At 44.1% G+C, this 19293-nt stretch overlaps 1 protein-coding gene across 1 annotated transcript; it reads left to right on the forward strand.

The window, feature by feature from the left end:
* Window positions 1-6674: 6674 nt before the first annotated feature.
* On the forward strand, window positions 6675-10765 carry LOC114685790 (small integral membrane protein 17-like). The gene is made up of 3 exons (XM_028860415.2): window positions 6675-6843; window positions 8767-8843; window positions 10461-10765. Exons 1-3 carry the CDS (start codon window positions 6702-6704, stop codon window positions 10569-10571), a joined length of 330 nt encoding a protein of 109 aa, XP_028716248.1. The 5' UTR covers window positions 6675-6701; the 3' UTR covers window positions 10572-10765.
* Window positions 10766-19293: the final 8528 nt, after the last annotated feature.

Genomic DNA, 19293 nt, shown 5'->3' on the forward strand with positions numbered 1-19293 from the left:
TGCCTATCAAGCCGTACCCCATGCCCAACAGTTCCCAGGTTCATGACTGTTGGTTTTGTTTTGTGATCCATTATCTCAACAATGGCACTCTCCACTGGAGCCTGGAAGGGGGTCGCCAGGGGTCACACGTCAGAAGGCAATGACTTCCCTATTCTCCGAATCAAACAGGGTCTCGACCCACAGGTTGAGAAACCACCCATTTAGCGCCTATTAATTTGTGGGCGTGTCTGTGGGGGGGATTTTCTTGATTGTTAACTGACTCAGGAGGCCGATTCACTGTGGGTAGCGTCATCTCCTGATCAGATTCTGTGCGGTATAGGAAAGCTAGCACGCTGGATTGTGATATAACTTTATTGCTCCTTAACTCCGCACGGAGGGCCACTCCACTTTGGCTGGACCCTCAGGGCCTATACTACCTACATCCGCTCCTCTGCAACTACACCACGGGCCAGCGGTCTCTGTCAGCCCTCCAATCTGTCTCCAGTTCTTTCTGAACGCAGGCTCCGGGAGGAGAGGCGGAAGAAAGAAGGCCGCCTCCTTCTCTTCCCCTCCACCCCCACCTCCCACCTCCCACCCACAGCCTCCGCGGCTGCGCAGCCGCTGTCCTTGCAGCTCCAGAGCTCCGCAGTGCCTGGCAGGGTCCGGTAGGGGAGGGTGAGTCCTAAGAGGGACCCCCATGTTTGGGAAGGGGGCGGGAGATTGGGTTGGGGGCGTGGGCATGATCCGGGGAGGCGCATTCTTGTGTGACTGTGTGCATGAGTGTGTCCATGCGTGGATCTGGGGTGGGCGGGTTCGCAGCACAGCTGCTCTTAGGTCTGGGGTCTGCGAAGGGAGGGTCCCCAAAGCCACGTGGGAGGAGACGGCTGGAAAGGAGGGGGCGTCTTACCAGGTTGGGTCCGTTTATCTGCTAAACCTGATCCGTTTACCCGGTGCCTATACATCGCACATGAATTTCAGCAACCAGGGAGAAGGGACCCTGCAGGGAGATTGCGCTCAGGTGTCTGTGTTCGTTCGTAGGTGTGTGCACGTGCACATCATCTCCCGGAGGGGAGGAGGGTCCCCAGTCTCTGTAGTTGGGCTTGCTGCCCCTGGGAGTCTGGCCGCGTGTGCACCTGCGCGTGTGTGCATTGTGTCTGTCCTGGGCTCAGTGTGTGTGTCCTGCAACAGGCAAGGAGCATAGGATGTGAAGTCCCAAAGGTGCGGGGTTTAAGGGCAGCCCCAACTCTCCTGAGCTCGGAGGCTGTGTGGGCAATGGAGCCATAACTGTTAACTACTCAGCAGACCTGAAAATCAGGACGTTCATCCAGGAAACAGTGCCTCTATTACTGTTGTTGTTATTATGATGATTAATATTACCATTATTATTTTTACTATTATTACCATTATTATTACTACAATTATTACCATTATTATTACTACTATTATGACGATTTCCCTTGCTCTTACTACCTCTCATCCTTTCGCCTCAGCGGTGATACGTTTTCTAATTCATCAAGACCCCAGGGACTGTGAGATGTAAATCCCCTGATACTGTCTCTCTTCTTCTCTCCCCTTCCATCCAATGCACCTGCAGGGTCTTCTAATCCCTGCCCCCCGGGTTTCTCCCTGTGTCGCTGACTCCTACCTGCCCCTTCCTTCCTTCCTTCCTTCCTTCCTTCCTTCCTTCCTTCCTTCCTTCCTTCCTTTCTTTCCTTTTCTTTTTTTCTAAAAATTACGTTTATTTGTGTGGGAGCATTCAGAGGACAAATTGTGGGAATTGGTTCTCCTGGGAATTGAACTCAGGTGGCCAGGCCTTGGCAGCAAGTACCTCTAACCCACTGAGTCATATTATCACCCTGTCCACTCCACACCTGTGTTTTCTTCGCTAGCTCTCTGCTTCTCAGCCTAACCCCATGATTAATCATGCTTCATATTGAAAGTAAAGCAATAAACAAAACCCAATCTTAGGATCCTCTAACACTCTTTCCCATCAATGTTCATGTAACAGTCCTGCACGCACACACACACACACACACACACACACACACACACACACACACACACACTCTCTCTCTCTCTCTCTCTCTCTCTCTCTCTCTCTCACTCACACAGTACATTTTTATATCTCAGACTAGTCTCGAAATTCACTATTCACCCTGACCTGATCCCGCTACCTCCTAAGTGCTGGGGTGGGGTCGCAAAGGAGCATCCTGGTTGCTGGTTATGCAGTGCTGGAGACTGAGGCTGCTGCCCGCTACATTGCCTCATTGCCTACCTCTGTTTTTCCTCCATGCCGGAAGTCTTGTCTTTTCACACTCCCTGCAACACACACCCCACCCCTTACAGATGTTGCAAACTGGCAGCTCAAGGGTCTCCCTAGGTCAGATATTGCTGTTTGGGCTCATGGGGTGTTTCTTTCTTAAGCGTTTGAAATCATGGGCATTTTAAATCGTAGACCTGTCTCAAAAAGAAATAAATAAAAACCAGAAGAAAGGAGGCCAAGAGAGGGATAATATTAGGCGACGAGGAAGGGGAATGTAGGAAAAAGGACATGAGTTAGACAGATGGTATAAAACTACTTTTTCCCCCTTTCTAGTTTTAACTTTTTCATAGTTTTTTTTTAATTTTTATTTTATCCATGATGGATAAGTGAATTCCACTTTCCAGGTATTGAAGAAGTAAAAGTCATAACATACAAGTAACTATCCAACTAGCTAACTAAGGTAAGTACTATTAAGTAGTAATTGCAAAGCCCTTACTTAAATGAAGCGAGCTGCTTGGGGCAGCCACTTTCTGTACAAAAGCGTCACTGAGCTGTATAGAGTTGGGGGGCTGGGCATGTGTTTGAGTGGAGTCCTTAAACCGGCTGTATTTGCGAGTTAATTAGAATATATATACTGATTTTATTTAAATATTTTAAAAGTGCAAAAGATGTCATCTTAAAAAAATTTTTTTTTTTCAGTCTCCTAAGAAATCGACGGTGATAGCCTTGTATCCCAGGTCTTTGCCGGGCTGAAGGGCCAAGGCAGCTCCTCCCGAAAAGACACTTGATGGATCGTTTGCTACGACGATCCTGGGTGCTCCCTATTGTTTCTTCCAGGCTGCGCAATGCCTGTTTGTTTCTATTTTCTTTGTGATGCAGAAGCACTCTTCCGGATTTGCATTTTGTTTTTCAGCTGCAGAACTGAGAGCCTTCGGGAGGCTCTTGCTTGATTTATTTTATTCTTGTGCTGTGCTTTCTGACGAGCTCTGGAGGTGTTTGCAGTCTGATTCCTGGTGCCAGCATTTCCATCCGCCGCACAGTCATGTCTGCTGCTCAGTTTGGCCCTTCCTGCTCACCTCCAGGATATCAGTAGCCATATCGAGGGGGACATCCAGTTCATCCATAGGCTCTCGGGACTCCGCAGGGCCTGGCCCAAAATTTGTTGAGAACTATTTGGGAAATTTTATATCCAGTTAAACACCCATGGGTGGCAAGTATTTGTGGAGATGTAATGTTTAAATTAAAGTTAGCCTTGAAGGAAGGGCGGCACTCCAAGCCGACGACGCCAGGAGAAGGAACGTACCCCTTAAATTCTGTTCAGCAGGTGTTCTGTCCCTGCAGAAATCTCAAAATGCCTCTGTGAGGTGGCTGCTTTCAGGGATGAGCAAGCTAAAGCTCAGAGAGGTTGTGTGTCCCAGGACACACAGCGTGGGCACGGCAGAGAGTGTCGCAGACACATTTCAAGGGCACGCAGTTAGCTCCATGCTGGCTTTACCTGCTACTGATAATGCTTGAAAAGTTTCTGCACCCGGATAAGCCTCTCCGCCGCCGCCGACGCAGCAATCCTGAATTAGAAAAAGCCCCGGTTTAACGGGTAATTCCCGGGTGATTCTCCAGCCACCCCCAGAGAGGAGACAGGGACGAGAGACCGAAAATCCATTGTCTCTTTTCTGGGGTGAAGTTTAAATACCCCAGGGGAGGAGCTGTGGTTGGTGGGACTTTCTGAGGAGCGGGGTCTGGGCAGAGAGGTGGGGCTTCCATCAGAACAATGCTCAGCAGCCTGCAAATTCCAGCCATTCTCTCCCCACGGGGCTGGCAGTTCTTAAAAATTGGGTGTTTGGGATTCTAACTTCGGCCTTCATATATTTAATTGTAAATATTTAACATATATATATTTGTGTGTGTACATATGCATATACATGTGTAGGTCCATACAATTTATATGCATGTAAGTACATATTTCAAGTTAATCCACACCTATCTGCATTGTATAAATGAAGCATCATTTATTTAATCATCTTCTTGTTGATAGATATCTAAGTTGTAACGCTTTGTTTGACCTTTCTGAGACAACTCTTTGTCTAAGATGACCTCAAGTCTGAGACCCTATCTTGGCCTGCAGAATTTTGACATTGACCACACCCAGTGGTTGTCAATATTTAAGTCAGGGTCTCTCATAGCCCAGGCTGTTGTATTGACCTCACCTCGTAGACGAACTTCTCTTCCTCCTATATCCACTTCCTGAGTGCTGGGGTTGGATGTCTGTGTCACCACAGTTTACGCCCAGTTTGTGCAGTACTGGGGACTGATCCCAGCACTTTGTGTGTGCTACGCAAGTGCTCTACCAACTGGGCTACACACCCAGCCTCAGCTGTAATACTTTCAACATGTCTGCATTGTTTAAAAATTAACTACGTGTGTGCGTGTGTGCATGCAGGCACCCTCAGAGGCCAGAAGAGGATGTCCGGTCCCCTGGAACTGGAGCTATAGAATATTGTGAGCTGTCTGATGTGGGTGCTGGTAACTGAACCTGGCTGCTCTGCAAGAGCAGCCAGTGCTTGTGACTCTCCAATTCCAGTTACCCATAACGGTGCATATAGTAGCTCCAACCATGAGTACAAAGAGCTTTGTGTTGTTTTCTGTATCTCTGTGTGATGTATGCAAGTGTGTGTAAACAGAAGCCCATGTCGGCACACACAAAGGCCAAAGGATGTTTTCCTCAATTCTTCTTTGCCTTATTTATTTTGAGGCAGGGTCCTTTGCCAAGACTGGTGGATGCTCACTGTTTTGGCTACACTGGCTGACCAGCAGGCCCTTGGAATTTTGTCTCTGTCCCTCCTCCAGTGAAGGGGTTACAGATGTGTGTGCTGCCTGGCATTTTTTTTTCTTCTTCTTTTTTAATGTGAGTGCTTGGGATTTGACCTCAAGTCCTTACGTTTCTGCAGCGTGCTCTACCCACTGAGCTATGTACCAGGCCCGGGAACAGCTTTGTTTTGTGAATATAGACAGAGGAGTGGCAGCTTCCACAAACATGTGGATACAGGATAATTTCCCTCTGTCATGCGTAGGTGCTGAGGATGGGAACATCACTTGTGGGGGTATGCATATGTTTAGCCTTAGCAGATGGTGTGGTGGGGTTTTACTAAGTGGTTGTTGGGCTAACAGACACTCCCACCCGCACCGTGAGCCAGCTTGCTTTTAAAATCTACCTCTGAGAAGAAGGGAGATTTTACATCACAGTGGGAGAGGGAGTGCCTGCCGGTGGGCGCCTCTGTTCCTTTTTAGGGTTCTACAGTTATTGAGGATTACTATGAAAACGAGCACAGTGAAAGTAAGCAAATACCGGCCGTGTTCTGACAAGGGCCGTCTCAGTGGCCCCTGAAGCTGCTCCCCACTTCCCAACTAAGGGGCACCCCAACAAGGGAGAGGCTAAGGACACCGCTGCTGAGCGTGGCATCTCACGCCTGTAACCTCCGTGTCCAGGAGGCAGCAGCAAGAGGGTCAGGAGTTTGAGGCCAGCCTGGGACATATAGTGAGTTCGAGTCTACCCTGAGCTAATTGGCAGTGTCTCAAAACAAAGCTCGGGCTGGTGAGCCGGCTTGGAGAGTAAATGTGCATGCCGCACAAGCCGGCGACTTGAGTCCCATTCCTGGATCCCACGGTGAAAGGAAAGAAGCTGTGTGTGTGCGTGCGCGTGCACACGCACACACACACACACACACACACACACACACACACACACACAAAATAAAAATTTAAAAAACGAGCCAACAAAGCAAACAACAGATACATTGGCACCAAGCTGAGGTATTCTCTTTGATTCCTGTTGAGAGCAACTGTTTCGTTTTTTTGTTTTTCCTTCCAGGAATTCCTGGATGGTCTAAAATCTTTGCCAGTACCCCTTTGGATGTTAGACTAAAGTACAATAAATATTTTTGTTCCGCAGCATCTCTGGTGGTTAATCTTGTCAGCTAAATTACCATTTACGATGGCAATTTAGAATCACCATGGAAACCCTGTGGGCATGTCTAAAAGGATGTTTCCAAATAGACTTAACTAATTAGGAAAAAGCCTACCCTGAATATAGGCACCTGCAGTCCATGGAGTGGGGTACGGGACTGAATAAAAAGGAGAAAGGGAGTCGAACACTGGCCTCCGTCATTCTCTGTTTCCTGACTGGGCGTGCAATGTCACCAGCGACCTCATTCTCCTGCAGTGGTGCCCCCTCCCATGATAGGTCATGAGCCAAAGTAATCCCTTCATTTTTAACTGCCGAACCATCTCTCCAGCACCCTGCCGTCATTCTAGCAATCGGCACCATGCCTAGCACGATGATCCACTAGCTGACAATGGGTCTGTCCGTCCTTAGGTTTTGAATCCTGTGCCTGAGGAACACCCCAGGACGCTGACACGGAGAAGTCAAAGGCTGCCTTGGCAAGGCCCGCCTCCTCCCGAGGAGATGCAGGGCCTCGGGCCTGAGCAGGTACAGGGACTGCTACCTCCGGACGGCAGGGCCTGGGAGAATCCATGCCCACCCACCTTCCCCAAGGACTGGGAGGCTGTGGATGTCGGGGCCTTGAGCTGCGACAGCGATGAGAAAGGTGAGGGGTCCTGTGGGAGGTGGGCAAGGGAGATGCCCTTGACGGAACGTAGGGAGAAGCCGAACGTGCATTCTGTCACTCACTGAGGCCACAGACACAACGTGCGGAATGCTGAATTGGGCAGCTTTTGCTGCGTAACAAGTCACCCCATCATTTAGTTGCTTAATGCAACAAGCACGTATGGGTTCATAATTCTGTAAGTCAGCCATTTGATGTGACCTCGGGGGGACATTTCTCCTGTTACCTGTTTCTGCCTGTGAGGTCACAGGGAGCCGGCCGACTCACACACTGGGTGGACTGACTAACTCGATTGTGTTGAGCCCTGTGTCTCCAAGAGTTTTACTCTCATGGGTCCTTGGAGGGTGGTGAAGAACAGGGAATGCTGGGATGCCTAAGCACTTAAACTTTTAAAAAGTGTGTGTGTGTGTGTGTCTATGTGCAAGTGTGTGCAGGCACCCACAGAGGTCAGAAGAAGGCACAGGGATGCTTTAGAGTTGCACGGAATTGTGAGCTGTCAGGTGTAGTTTCTGGAACTGAGCACATGTCCTAAAGAGTAAGCAGAGCATATACTTTCAACCACTGGGCATCTCTCCAGCCCTCCTAACCAGTGAGCATCTCTTCAGCCCTCCTAGGCACTTTTAATGCCTTTGCTAGGATCTTGATCCTAGGTTATTGGTCAAAAATATGGCCTGTGAGGGAGGGACTGCTGTGTGAAACTTTTCATAGGGAGACATCTCACACACACACACACACACACACACACACACACACACACACAACCCCTCACCTCAGATAAGGGAACCCACGATGAAGGTTACTAACAAGAGCATGGATGGGAAGAGGTCAGAATGTGTTGTTAAACCCACAATGAACAATTCAGGCCCTCCTCTCTAATAATATACAGCTCAAATGTCAGAAGTGCTGAGGGCATTAAACCTGCCTTTTTTAAAAAAAAGCTGTTTTCCAGAATGAATGGTGGGTTTAGGAAATCAAGAGTGAAAGGAAAGAGGTCAGTTAAGAGAGACCCCTGGGCCAGCATAAGGACGCTTGCTGCCAAGGCTGATGACTTGAGTTTGATCTCGGGGACCCACATGGCAGAAGGCTAGAACTGACTCCCACTGTCCTCTGACCTCCACAGGTGTGCTACGGTGTGTGCCTCCACTCACCCACCAAAATGTTAGAAGAAAAAAAGGAGACTTTAAACTGTGTGCGGTAGCTGACTCTTGTAATTCAGTACTTGGGAGGCTGAGGCAGGGGAATTGCTCATGAGTCTGAGGCTAACCTGGATTCGATAGAGAAGATTTCCAGGCCAATCTGGGATAAATAAAACTCAAGAGTCTCTGCCAGCTTCATTCCGCTTTGGATTGAGAAGGATGCATAGGTTGTAACTGTGTTGAAAATTCTTCCCTGGAAGCTTCTCCCACAGAAGGCAGGGAGACTCCTAGAGTAATTCTTGCTCTCTGCTCCCTCCTTTAGATCTTGGCTGGAAGCTGGCCAGGGAGCTTTTACCTTCCGGACAGGTGAACGAACAGAGGAGCCCATCAGATGGACCAGTTTAAATCATGTAGTCAGCTGCAGGGTCTGAATTTAGTCCTGACATGTTATCAGCCCCACATGAACCGTGTGTGTGTGTGTGTGTGTGTGTGTACATGTATACCTGTGTGTGAATACAATGCACATCTGTGTGTTTATGTGTGTATGTGTTTGTATATGTGTGTATGTGTGTTTGTATGTATATATGTGTATCTGTGTGTGTGTGTGTGTGTGTGTGTGTGTGTGTGTGTATGTACATGTATATCTGTGTGTGTGCTAGGTCATTAGTAGACAAGGGATAGGATGCCATGGAGAAAGCAAGCGGAGCCTCGCTGAAGTGTCCTGGTTGCTCACTAGCAGCTCTTCTCTCCTATTTCTTTGTCTTCACAGATGTGTCTTCTCAAGACACTGGGCTGTCTCTGGACTGGAGTTCATTGGATGAAGACGATGAGTCAGAGGACTCCCAGGTATGTGGAGGAATTATTTCCGTTAGCACAAATGTTACCCTGAAGATCTCAGCGACTTGTCACACTTCCTTCCTCAGCCTGGGATGACTTCACTGCACAGAAGTTCCAAGTGCTCTCTCATGGGAGATGTGGCACATTCCTGTGGTGGTCAGACACAGCGGAGGTCCACATGGGACATGTGTATATCTCTATGCACACAAACATCCATAGCTCTGCACTTATAGTCAGTATATCTACCCACCCTCCACCTATCCATCCATCCACCTATCCCCACCAGTTCATTCACGCCGCTTATCTATTAATCTACCTACTCATCGGTCCATCCATTCATCCAGTCAGCCAGTCAGCCAGCCAGCCAGCCATCTACCCACTCATCTATCCATCCACCACCATCTAACCCAGGAAGAGAAAGTGAGTAGGAGTATTAAGGTAACAAACAGGTATCTGAGGTTGGAGAGATGGCTCAGTGGTTAACACTGCTCTCTACTCTTCCAGAGGACCAAAGTTCTGTTCCCAACATCCAGGTCAAACAGCTCAGCTTGTGACTCCAGTTCTCGGGGACCCAGTGCTCTCTTCTGGTCTCTGTGTGTCCTGAATTTGTGTGCACATCACCCATGACCAACGCAGACACGCATACATGGAATTTAATATAAATATAATCTTGGGTTGGAAAGATGGCTTAGCGGTCAAGAGCACTGGCTGGTTTTCTAGAGGACTCAGGTTCAATTCCAGCATGGCGGCTCACAACCATTCATAACTCGAGTTCTGGGGGGTTAGACTCTTTCTTCTGGCCTCCATAGGCATCAGGTATAACACATGGGACACATGAGACACATGGAACACAGACATACATGGGGGCAGTCCACCCCCATATACAATAAAAAAATTAAAGTGAAAGCTTAAAAGACTAAAATAAATATTAAGAAAAGAAACATTTGTCTGTAGCCACATGCCCCTACACATGTGAACATGAATGCACACAAAACACAAACATGTGCAAAAAAGTTCAAGGTGGCTATTATATTTAGAAATGAATATGTTTACACAGTGAGATAGACAGTTGGAAATTTAAAAGAGGGGTTGGGTCAAGAACCAGACACCTGTGGCACAAAGCTAAGGCTTTCTATACAAGTGATATTTTGAAAATTTCATCCCTTTATTCTGATTTTTTTAAAAAACACAGGTGTGTTGCTTGCTTCCCCCATATATATGTATGTATATATATATATATATATACATACATATATATAAAGATTTATTTATTATGTATACAGTGTTCTGCCTGCATGTATGCCTGCAAGTCAGAAGAGGGCACCAGATCTCATTGCAGATGGTTGTGAGCCGCCATGTGGTTGCTGGGAATTGAACTTGGGACCTCTGGAAGAGCAGCCAGTGCTCTTAACCGCTGAGCCATCTCTGCAGCCCTTGCTTCCGTATATTTATCTAATATCAGTTCTGTCATGCAATTTTAAACTCAAACAACTTCTCTACTGGTAGAATCCAAATGCTACAATCTTATTCCCCCCCCCCCCCCCCCCACACACAGTGAATGCTGCCAACCTCCTTCCTGTCCAGTGCTGATATTTTCTTTCTTTCTTTCTTTTTTTCTTCTTTCAGGGCTTTATGGAGTGGTCCAGAGCTCCACAGCAAACAACCATTGTGTTGGTAGTATGTGTGCTGTTCTTATTTTTGGTTTTAACTGGGATGCCCATGATGCTCCACATTTAACTATCACAGTAGCTGCTGTATGGAAATGTAAGCCCGGTGTCACTTAAGGAACTGTCCTAGCTGGAAACCAGGAATGGGTATGGAACATTATGAAGTATCTTTCAAACATCCGTTGAGATGAGTTTAGTATGATCTTTAATTTATTTTACAGATTTATTTTTAATTATGTTTGTCTCTGTGTGTATGTGCTTTGTGAGTGCAGTTCTGCAGAGGCCAGCAGAGGGAGTCTGAGCTCCTGCAGCTGGAGTTGTAGGCAGTTGTGAGCTGCCTGGTATGGGTGTTGGGAGCAGAACAAGAGCAGTAAACACCCTGAACTGCTGAGCTGTCACTCCAGCTTCATGAGCTTTTTCTTCCTTTCTTCTTTCTTTCTTTCTTTCTTTCTTTCTTTCTTTCTTTCTTTCTTTCTTTCTTTCTTTCTTTCTTTCTTTCTTTCTTCTTTCTTTCCTTCCTTCCTTCCTTCCTTCTTCCTTCCTTCCTTCCTTCCTTCCTTCTTTCTTTCTTTCTTTCTTTCTTTCTTTCTTTCTTTCTTTCTTTCTTTCCTTCTCTTTCTCTCTTTCTCTCTGTCTTTCTTTTTTAAATAACCCTTTTTAGTATGAGGTTTTTTTCCATGACCAAGATTAATTTAAATGAATACATCATTGATTGTAAAAAACACATATTATTTTGTACACTACTGAGAAATTTTGTTTACTGCTGAGAAAGAAAAATGTGAATTGATTATAAGACATTATGAATTGGAAGACACTTCTTCAGAGAAGGTGAAAAATGTGCAACTTAAGGTCAATGATGAACCATCGTCTGTCTTTAAAAAGTATTATATTACAATTTAACATTTTGCTTGCATGCGTGTGTCTATATATTGAGTATGTGCCTGGTGCCTGTGGAGGCCAGAAGAGGGTGTTGGATCCCTTAAAACTGGAGTTACAGATGGTTCTGAGCTACCATGTGGGTGCTGTGAATTGAACCTGGGTACTTTGGAAGAGTAGCCAGTGCTCTTAACTTCTGAGCATCTTTCCAGTCTCAACATCATAGCATCTTCAGTATGTATAGTCTCTCCCATATACTGCCTTCTTTTTCTTGCTATTTTATGTAAGGACTCTTGCCTCTTCTTGACGTGTTCAGTTGGTGCTATTTTTGTGAGGTTTTGGTCTCATGGCTTAAGCTTGCATCATTGAGAGATGTGAGTAATTTTTTTTACACTTTTTAGTGCTTTTGAATAATTTCTGTAGCTTGAGAAATATCAGATATTTGGCAGTTTGAAAGAATTTACTGTGGCTGGAGCAATGGCTCAATGCAGTAGAGTGCATATCACTCTTGCAATTTGTTTCCAGTCACACACATGGAGCAGCTCACAACTGCCTATAACTCCAGCTCCAGGGGATTAGGCTTCCTCTTCTGGCCTCTGGTGGCACTACACTCATATGTATATACTCACTCATATTCTTCTTCAAGTACATATACTTAAAAAAATAAATCTTAAAAAAAATCTTTTTAAAGAATTCACCAGTAGTCAGCTCTGAGATTTGTGAGGGGAAATCTCAGGCAATGTTTGGATAGAGGTTTGAATTATCATAACTCATTTATTGGTCATTACTATGATAATTCTATATCGGTAGCTTGTGAATAGTTTTTTTACTTCTTGGATTCATTTTGATGATCTATAATAGTCTTTTATCCTCTAGAGAGTTCTTCATTCTGTAGACCTTTTGAGATTATAAGCTTAAGTAGGAACACTATTTTTATAATTAAACAGAAAGATTCTCTGCATTTTTTCCCTATCACTGTTCTCCTTTCAACTTGTCTCAGTGGCCTACTTGTTATTTGGCTTTACCAAACACTTATCTGGTTCTTACTATGATTTTTCCAAAGATGTGTTTGGCTTTATTTATAGCCATTGTTTCTTTTATTTTTTATTTACTTTTTAATGTATTAAATTATAAGATTTAATTGTGCTTAGTTCTGACCACTTTTATTTCTTGTGTTCACATTTGAGGCTGGACACTTAATTTAAATTCTCTCTATACTTGCAATAATGACATATTTAATAGTAGAACTATCCTTCTGGATATAACCTTGGCCACATCTTGACATTATGTAATCAACGTCCTTGCTTATTGTGACGTTTTGTGTAGCAGTCCTACTAAAGGCTTGGAAGTTCAGTGGTTTGGTTTGTTTTTTAACAACCCTTTTGTGGTGGCGGGGGGGGGCCCGCGGGGGAGGGGCTGGGGACATGGCTCAGTGGGTGAGAGTTCTTGTTCTGCCAACATAAGGACCTGAGTTTGAATCCCCAGGATCCACAAAATGCATGGCTGTCTGGGCTGTCATTTTTAGCATTGGGAAGTGGCATTGGGTAGAGACAGTGCTCAGAGCTCACTGGCCAGCCAGTTTAGCCAAAAAGGCAAGCTTCTAGTTCAGTGAGAGACCCTGTCTCAAGGCAATAAGGTGTTAAGCAAAGGAGGAAGACAAACCATGTCCTGTCCTAATTTCCACAAGCACATTCATGGGTGAGCACTTATGTACCCACATGTGTGCAACCAACACACCCATTCACACCCACCCATACCCACCCACACCCACCCACACCCATCCATCTCCCCCAACACAAAAGGAAAAAGAGTTGTGTAACTTTTATATTCTGCTAATGTAACCTGTAATATATTTGCTTCCAAAACATTTGGAAAGCAACTAGAGTCAAGCTCATGCCTAATAGCTTGTAAATATTCTGTGCATAGTTCAGATGAATATCTGCTCTTTGTAGAATAGAGACCCATCCATCTCCCCCAACGCAAAAGGAAAAAGAGTTGTGTAACTTTTATATTCTGCTAATGTAACCTGTAATATATTTGCTTCCAAAACATTTGGAAAGCAACTAGAGTCAAGCTCATGCCTAATAGCTTGTAAAATATTCTGTGCATAGTTCAGATGAATATCTGCTCTTTGTAGAATAGAGACCCATCCATCTCCCCCAACGCAAAAGGAAAAAGAGTTGTGTAACTTTTATATTCTGCTCATGTAACCTGTAATATAGTTGCTTCCAAAACACTTGGAAAGCAACTACGAGCCAGTTCACGCCTAATTATTTGTAAATATTTTGTGCATAGTTCAGATGAATATCTGCTCTTTGTAGAATAGAGACCCATCCATCTCCCCCAATGCAAAAGGAAAAAACAGTTGTGTAACTTTTATATTCTGCTCATGTAACCTGTAATATAGTTGCTTCCAAAACACTTGGAAAGCAACTACGGTCCAGTTCACGCCTAATTATTTGTAAATATTTTGTGCATAGTTCAGATGAATATCTGCTCTTTGTAGAATAGAGACCCATCCATCTCCCCCAATGCAAAAGGAAAAAGAGTTGTGTAACTTTTATATTCTGCTCATGTAACCTGTAATATAGTTGCTTCCAAAACACTTGGAAAGCAACTACGGTCCAGTTCACGCCTAATTATTTGTAAATATTTTGTGCATAGTTCAGATGAATATCTGCTCTTTGTAGAATAGAGACCCATCCATCTCCCCAATGCAAAAGGAAAAAGAGTTGTGTAACTTTTATAATCTGCTCATGTAACCTGTAATATATTTGCTTCCAAAACACTTGGAAAGCAACAACAGCCAAGGTCACGACTAATTATTTGTAAATATTTTGTGCATAGTTCAGATGAATATCTGCTCTTTGTAGAATAGAGACCCATCCATCTCCCCCAATGCAAAAGGAAAAAGAGTTGTGTAACTTTTATATTCTGTTAATGTAACCTGTCATATATTTGCTTCCAAAACACTTGGAAAGCAACAACAGTCAAGGTCACGCCTAATTATTTGTAAATATTTTGTGCATAGTTCAGATGAATCTCTGCTCTTTGTAGACTAGAGACCCATGTTTGTCTGTCACCTCCAACTCATCGATGATATTCCTCAGCTTCACCTGTTATGTGACTGTGGACTGTGCATCTGTTAATTTGATTTTACCAGTATATTTTTACAATATTTGCCTTATGTCCTCACTAGCTGTGTAATTCAATATATAGAAATCCAGAACTATTATAATTTGCTGACTAAATGACACATGTAAAACACCAGGCACATAAGGCATATAATAATCACTCAATAAATGCTAGTTAAAACCTGATTCTGACTCTTCTATTATATTGAAAATGATTACTTTTAGTCAATTTGATAATTTGAAAGTCTCCCTCTCGAATATAAATTGGTATGGGTGTCTCCTTTTTAAAATCCTCTGTGGGTGTGGGCATAGAATTTATCCTCTGCACTATTTTGTTTTCAAGGGATTTTCTTTTTTATTTCTTTAGATGTACTTATATTATTTCGTGTGTTTGAGTGTTTTGCCTGGTGCCCACAGAGGCAGGAAGAGGTTCTTGGATTCCCTGGAACTGAAGTTATGGATGGTTGTGACCAAGCTCAGGTCTTCTGCAAGAGCAGCCAGTGTTGTTAACTGCTGAGCCATCTCTCCATCATCCAGAGTTTTCTTCCTTTTTTAAAAAAATATTTTTATATTTTTATTTGTGTGTGTGTGTGTGTGTGTGTGTGTGTGTGTGTGTGCGCGCACGTGTGCATATGCACAGGTGCACACCTGCCTGTCTGTATTTGTGGTATGCAGTACCCACACAGGTAAGAAGATGGTACTGGATACACTGGAGCTGAAGTAACAGAGGCACAATGCAGATCCTGGAAACTGAACCTGGGTCCTCTGCAAGAATAGCAAGTGGTCTTAACCACTGAGCCATCTTCCCAGCACCATGTAAAAGCATTTTCAATGGCCTCTCAGGTTTGCTATAGAAATGATAGAAATATATATAGAGAGAGAATATAGTAAATATGAGATGATCTCTTCCCTTTATCCTCTCTTAGGGTTACTGTATCCAACAAGCAACAAACCCTTAAAAGAACATAGACATCTGCTGTTACATAGTTGGGATTTTATTAGCTGTAAACAAGAGACACTCAATTCAAATGTGTGTCTTTTTGTTATATATTATATATTAATATATTATTTTATTTATAATAATATAATCATTTATATTAGTATATAATAAATAATATATAATTGATTATATTATAGAATAAATGTACAATATATTATATAAATATACATGTAATTAATGTGTTGTTAATATAGTTATTTTATAATTAATGTATAATTATATTAGCATATAACAAAACATATTAGTGATTATATATTATAAAATTAATAGATAACATGTACTATATCATTATATTATATAATATATAATTAATAATATATTAATAGAATTTATAATCAATATACCCATATCGATATGCTATATATTAATATGTTGAACTTATTAGCAGATTAATAAATATGTTAAGAGAACATATTTATTACAGATTCATACACTAAAACTTGAGGTGCAGTTGGCTTCAGATTTGGCTCTATCTAGGGACCCAAAGTGTCAACAGGATTTTTCCTCTTCATTGATCTCACACCTATGCCTGCTTCTGAGATTGACAGTCCTCTCCCTTGTGTAGTCTTAGGCGATGGTCACCTCCTCCAGGTAGCAGCTCTCCTCAGAATGTGCAGGATCTTGTGTGTCTATCAGTGGGGACTTCGCCAGTGTCCCAGCTCATGAAGCAAGCGCCACAGGGTGTCTTTCTTCAGGTCTAAGTCAGCCCGCTGTGCTTTCAGAATGGGTAGTGGCAGCCGCCACGGGGTCCCAGCCCCGTCAGTTTGTGCCTTGGTGACCCAAGCTGTGTGGCCCTTCTCTGTGGACTGACTGGATAGTGCTCGAGATGGAGTCAGCTGGAGAAACCATTAGCACACAGCAGCCCGGAGGGGGTCATAGACAAGCTCAGAGGTGAGGAGAAGCAAATTCCCTAACTGCCAACATCCCTGACACATGGTGATCCCCTCCCCACACGAACTACAAATTCTTCAGCCTCCAGACAACCACGAAGTTGTGGGAGAGATAATGATGTTTCCCATGATACGCCTCTGCTCAAGTGTGAGAATTTGCTGGAACAGTTCACAGGACACAGGGAAACATTGGTTTTACTGTTACCTTTTTGTTTGAAAATGTTTATTTTTATTTGTGTTTTGTCTGTCTACATGCAAGCAGTGCCTGCAGAGCCCAGAAGAGGGCATCAGATCCACTGGAACTGGAGTTCCAGACGGTTGTGAGCCGCCCCACATGGGTGCTGGGAATTGAACTTGGGTCCTCTGGAAAACTTATTTGAAAAAGTAACCTATTAAGCTAGGTGGTGGCGGCGCACTCTGAGTTTGAGGCAAGTCTGGACTACAGAGTTCCAGGACAGCCAAGGCTACACAGAGAAACCCTGTCTCGAAAAAAAAAAAACAAAAACAAAAACAAAACAACAACAAAAACCTAATACCACATCCCCCTATTAGATACAATTAGCTCTGTTCATATTTGCGGTGTACATGTGTGGTCATCCACTGAGGCATGGGAAACCTACCAATGGCCTCCCCTCCCAAAGAAAAATGTCTCTTCCTTCCCTGCCAGCAGCCACCAACTGCTTTTAGCACCTCAGCTAGGGGGTGGGAATTCAAAAGCCCCTCCCCATGCACCCTTGATTTTTTTTTTTTTTTTTTTGATTTATTTGTTTTGAGACAGGGTATCACTATACAGCTCTAGCTGGCTTGGAACTCCATATGTAGACCAGGGTGGTCTCAAACCCATATAAACCCGCCTGCTTCTGCCTCTGCCCCCTGAGTGCTGAGATTAAAGTGTCTTGCTGGAATTTTTAACTGGCTTGGTCCTGTGAGGGTTGAACGCCGGTAACCAGAGCTGCTGTGAGTTCACGGTTAAAAGCAGCACAAATCTCTGCTCCGAGAGCTGGGAGGAAGAAGTGTGGAAAACCCTAGTCAGTCTTGTCTTCTCCAAGAACCTTGAAACAGTCGGCTTTACATGTCTCTTCGGGCAGGCGATTGTCAAGTGCCCCTCCCCCACTAGATGGCAGTGTTTAGTAAGGGACAAGGAAGCAGGCCCTAACTGGAAAAATAATAAATACAACATAAACAGTACCTGGAGATGCTTAATTTTTTTTTTTTTAGATGAAAGGCTTGAGCACAGTGCTGAAACTTATTTTTGAAGCATATTTAAAACACACAGCAGTTAATATTTATCACTCTAATGATTTTTAAATATTTTGGAATAATTTTGAAGGGACCGGCACTGTTTTCCACAGTGAAGGTTACCACGTCGCCTTCCCGCCCACAGTGCACAAGGTTTCGGTGGATCCATATCCCGATAGCATGCTATTCTATCTTTGTTTTATTTATTTGTGTGGGGGTGGGTGGGGGGGTGGGGCGGGCGGCACATGTGTATGGAGGTCAGAGGACAATTTAGGGGCGTCAGTTTCCCCCTTCCATCATGTGGGAATAGAAATCAGGCTGTTTAGGCCTGGCAGCAAACCCTTTTTCCTACTGAGCCACCCGCCGGCTGCTATCTTTGGGTCACAGGTGTGCATGGCTATGTGACAGAACGTTTTCTTTTGAACAGGGAAAGGTAATTTATTTCCATTGTTTTTCTTCATTAATGTACGTTATGAAACGCTGCGCTGGCGCATCATCTCTCAAGCCTTGGGATCACAGCGCCACGTTCTCCTGCACACGGACAGTCTTGTAGCTTCTCCTTTAGAGGATCTAGACCCCTGGGGGGAGCGGGAAGTGTAACAGGAGTGGGGGTGCAGGATTCACTGTAGAGGAGGGGATGGAGGAACGGGTCTGGTTACCAGGCAACGCTCGCTCAGTATCCCGGAGTTGAATCACTGAGAAGGAGAGTGAGCCAGGAGGTGGGTGGGGGAGGGGGTTCGCCTCAGGCCCTCGCAGCTGCACGATTACGGATAGCGGTGTGCACGTCCCTTGGTTTAATCAACAGCCGCTCATTTGTATATTCACTTGGCTTAGGTTGACAATTTCATGCCTATTATTTGCATAAGTTAGGCCAGTAATTCGCAAGGCTTAGCTCATAGATCCCTGCGAGAAATCAAGACCTTTTCAGAAACCAACACATTCCAACACTTTTTTTTTCCTTCTCAGAACACTTTTTTCTTTTCTTTCTTCTTTTTTTTGGGGTGGGGGTCATTTCCTATTCAGCTTTCCACATGATGTCATAATGCATGTGTTTAATTTAGGAAGTAGATATGAGACAGAACAATGACATGGCTGGGAGGTGGGGCATGGGTGATTACAACCCAGCCTGTTGACCTCTGTTTGAGTCGAGGAACCCACATGGTGGAGGGAGAGAACTGACTTCTGGGAGTTGCCCTCCCACCTCCGTGGGCACGAATGACATGTGCAGCATTCCTCCCAAAATGAATAAATACTAAAAAGTAGATATGAGAATTCAACTGCCCTTAACTGCAGAAGGCATCAGTGGGATTTTCAAGATGAATAAACGCCACATTTATTATTAAGTATTGTTTTTGAGAAGTTAATTATCTGTTCAAAGCATATTGTGCTACTATATAATAGGCTTGTAATTTTTAAGTATGAAAGTTTCTCTGTTTCTGTTCATAATATGGAACGTAAACATAGATATAAATCAAATAAGGAATTGTTGAACATTCACAGTAATTTTGAGACAAATTAATGTGTTTGAGAATTTTTGCCCTAGGTGTAATTGGTAGAAGTAGTTTCCCTTTGTCAAAGAAAAGAAAATATTAACACTCATGTACTGAGTGTGTGTGTGTGTGTGTGTGCGCGCGCACGCGTAAGAGGAAGCCT

Source organism: Peromyscus leucopus, chromosome 1 (genome assembly GCF_004664715.2).
Source record: "Peromyscus leucopus breed LL Stock chromosome 1, UCI_PerLeu_2.1, whole genome shotgun sequence".
Lineage (NCBI taxonomy): Eukaryota > Metazoa > Chordata > Mammalia > Rodentia > Cricetidae > Peromyscus > Peromyscus leucopus.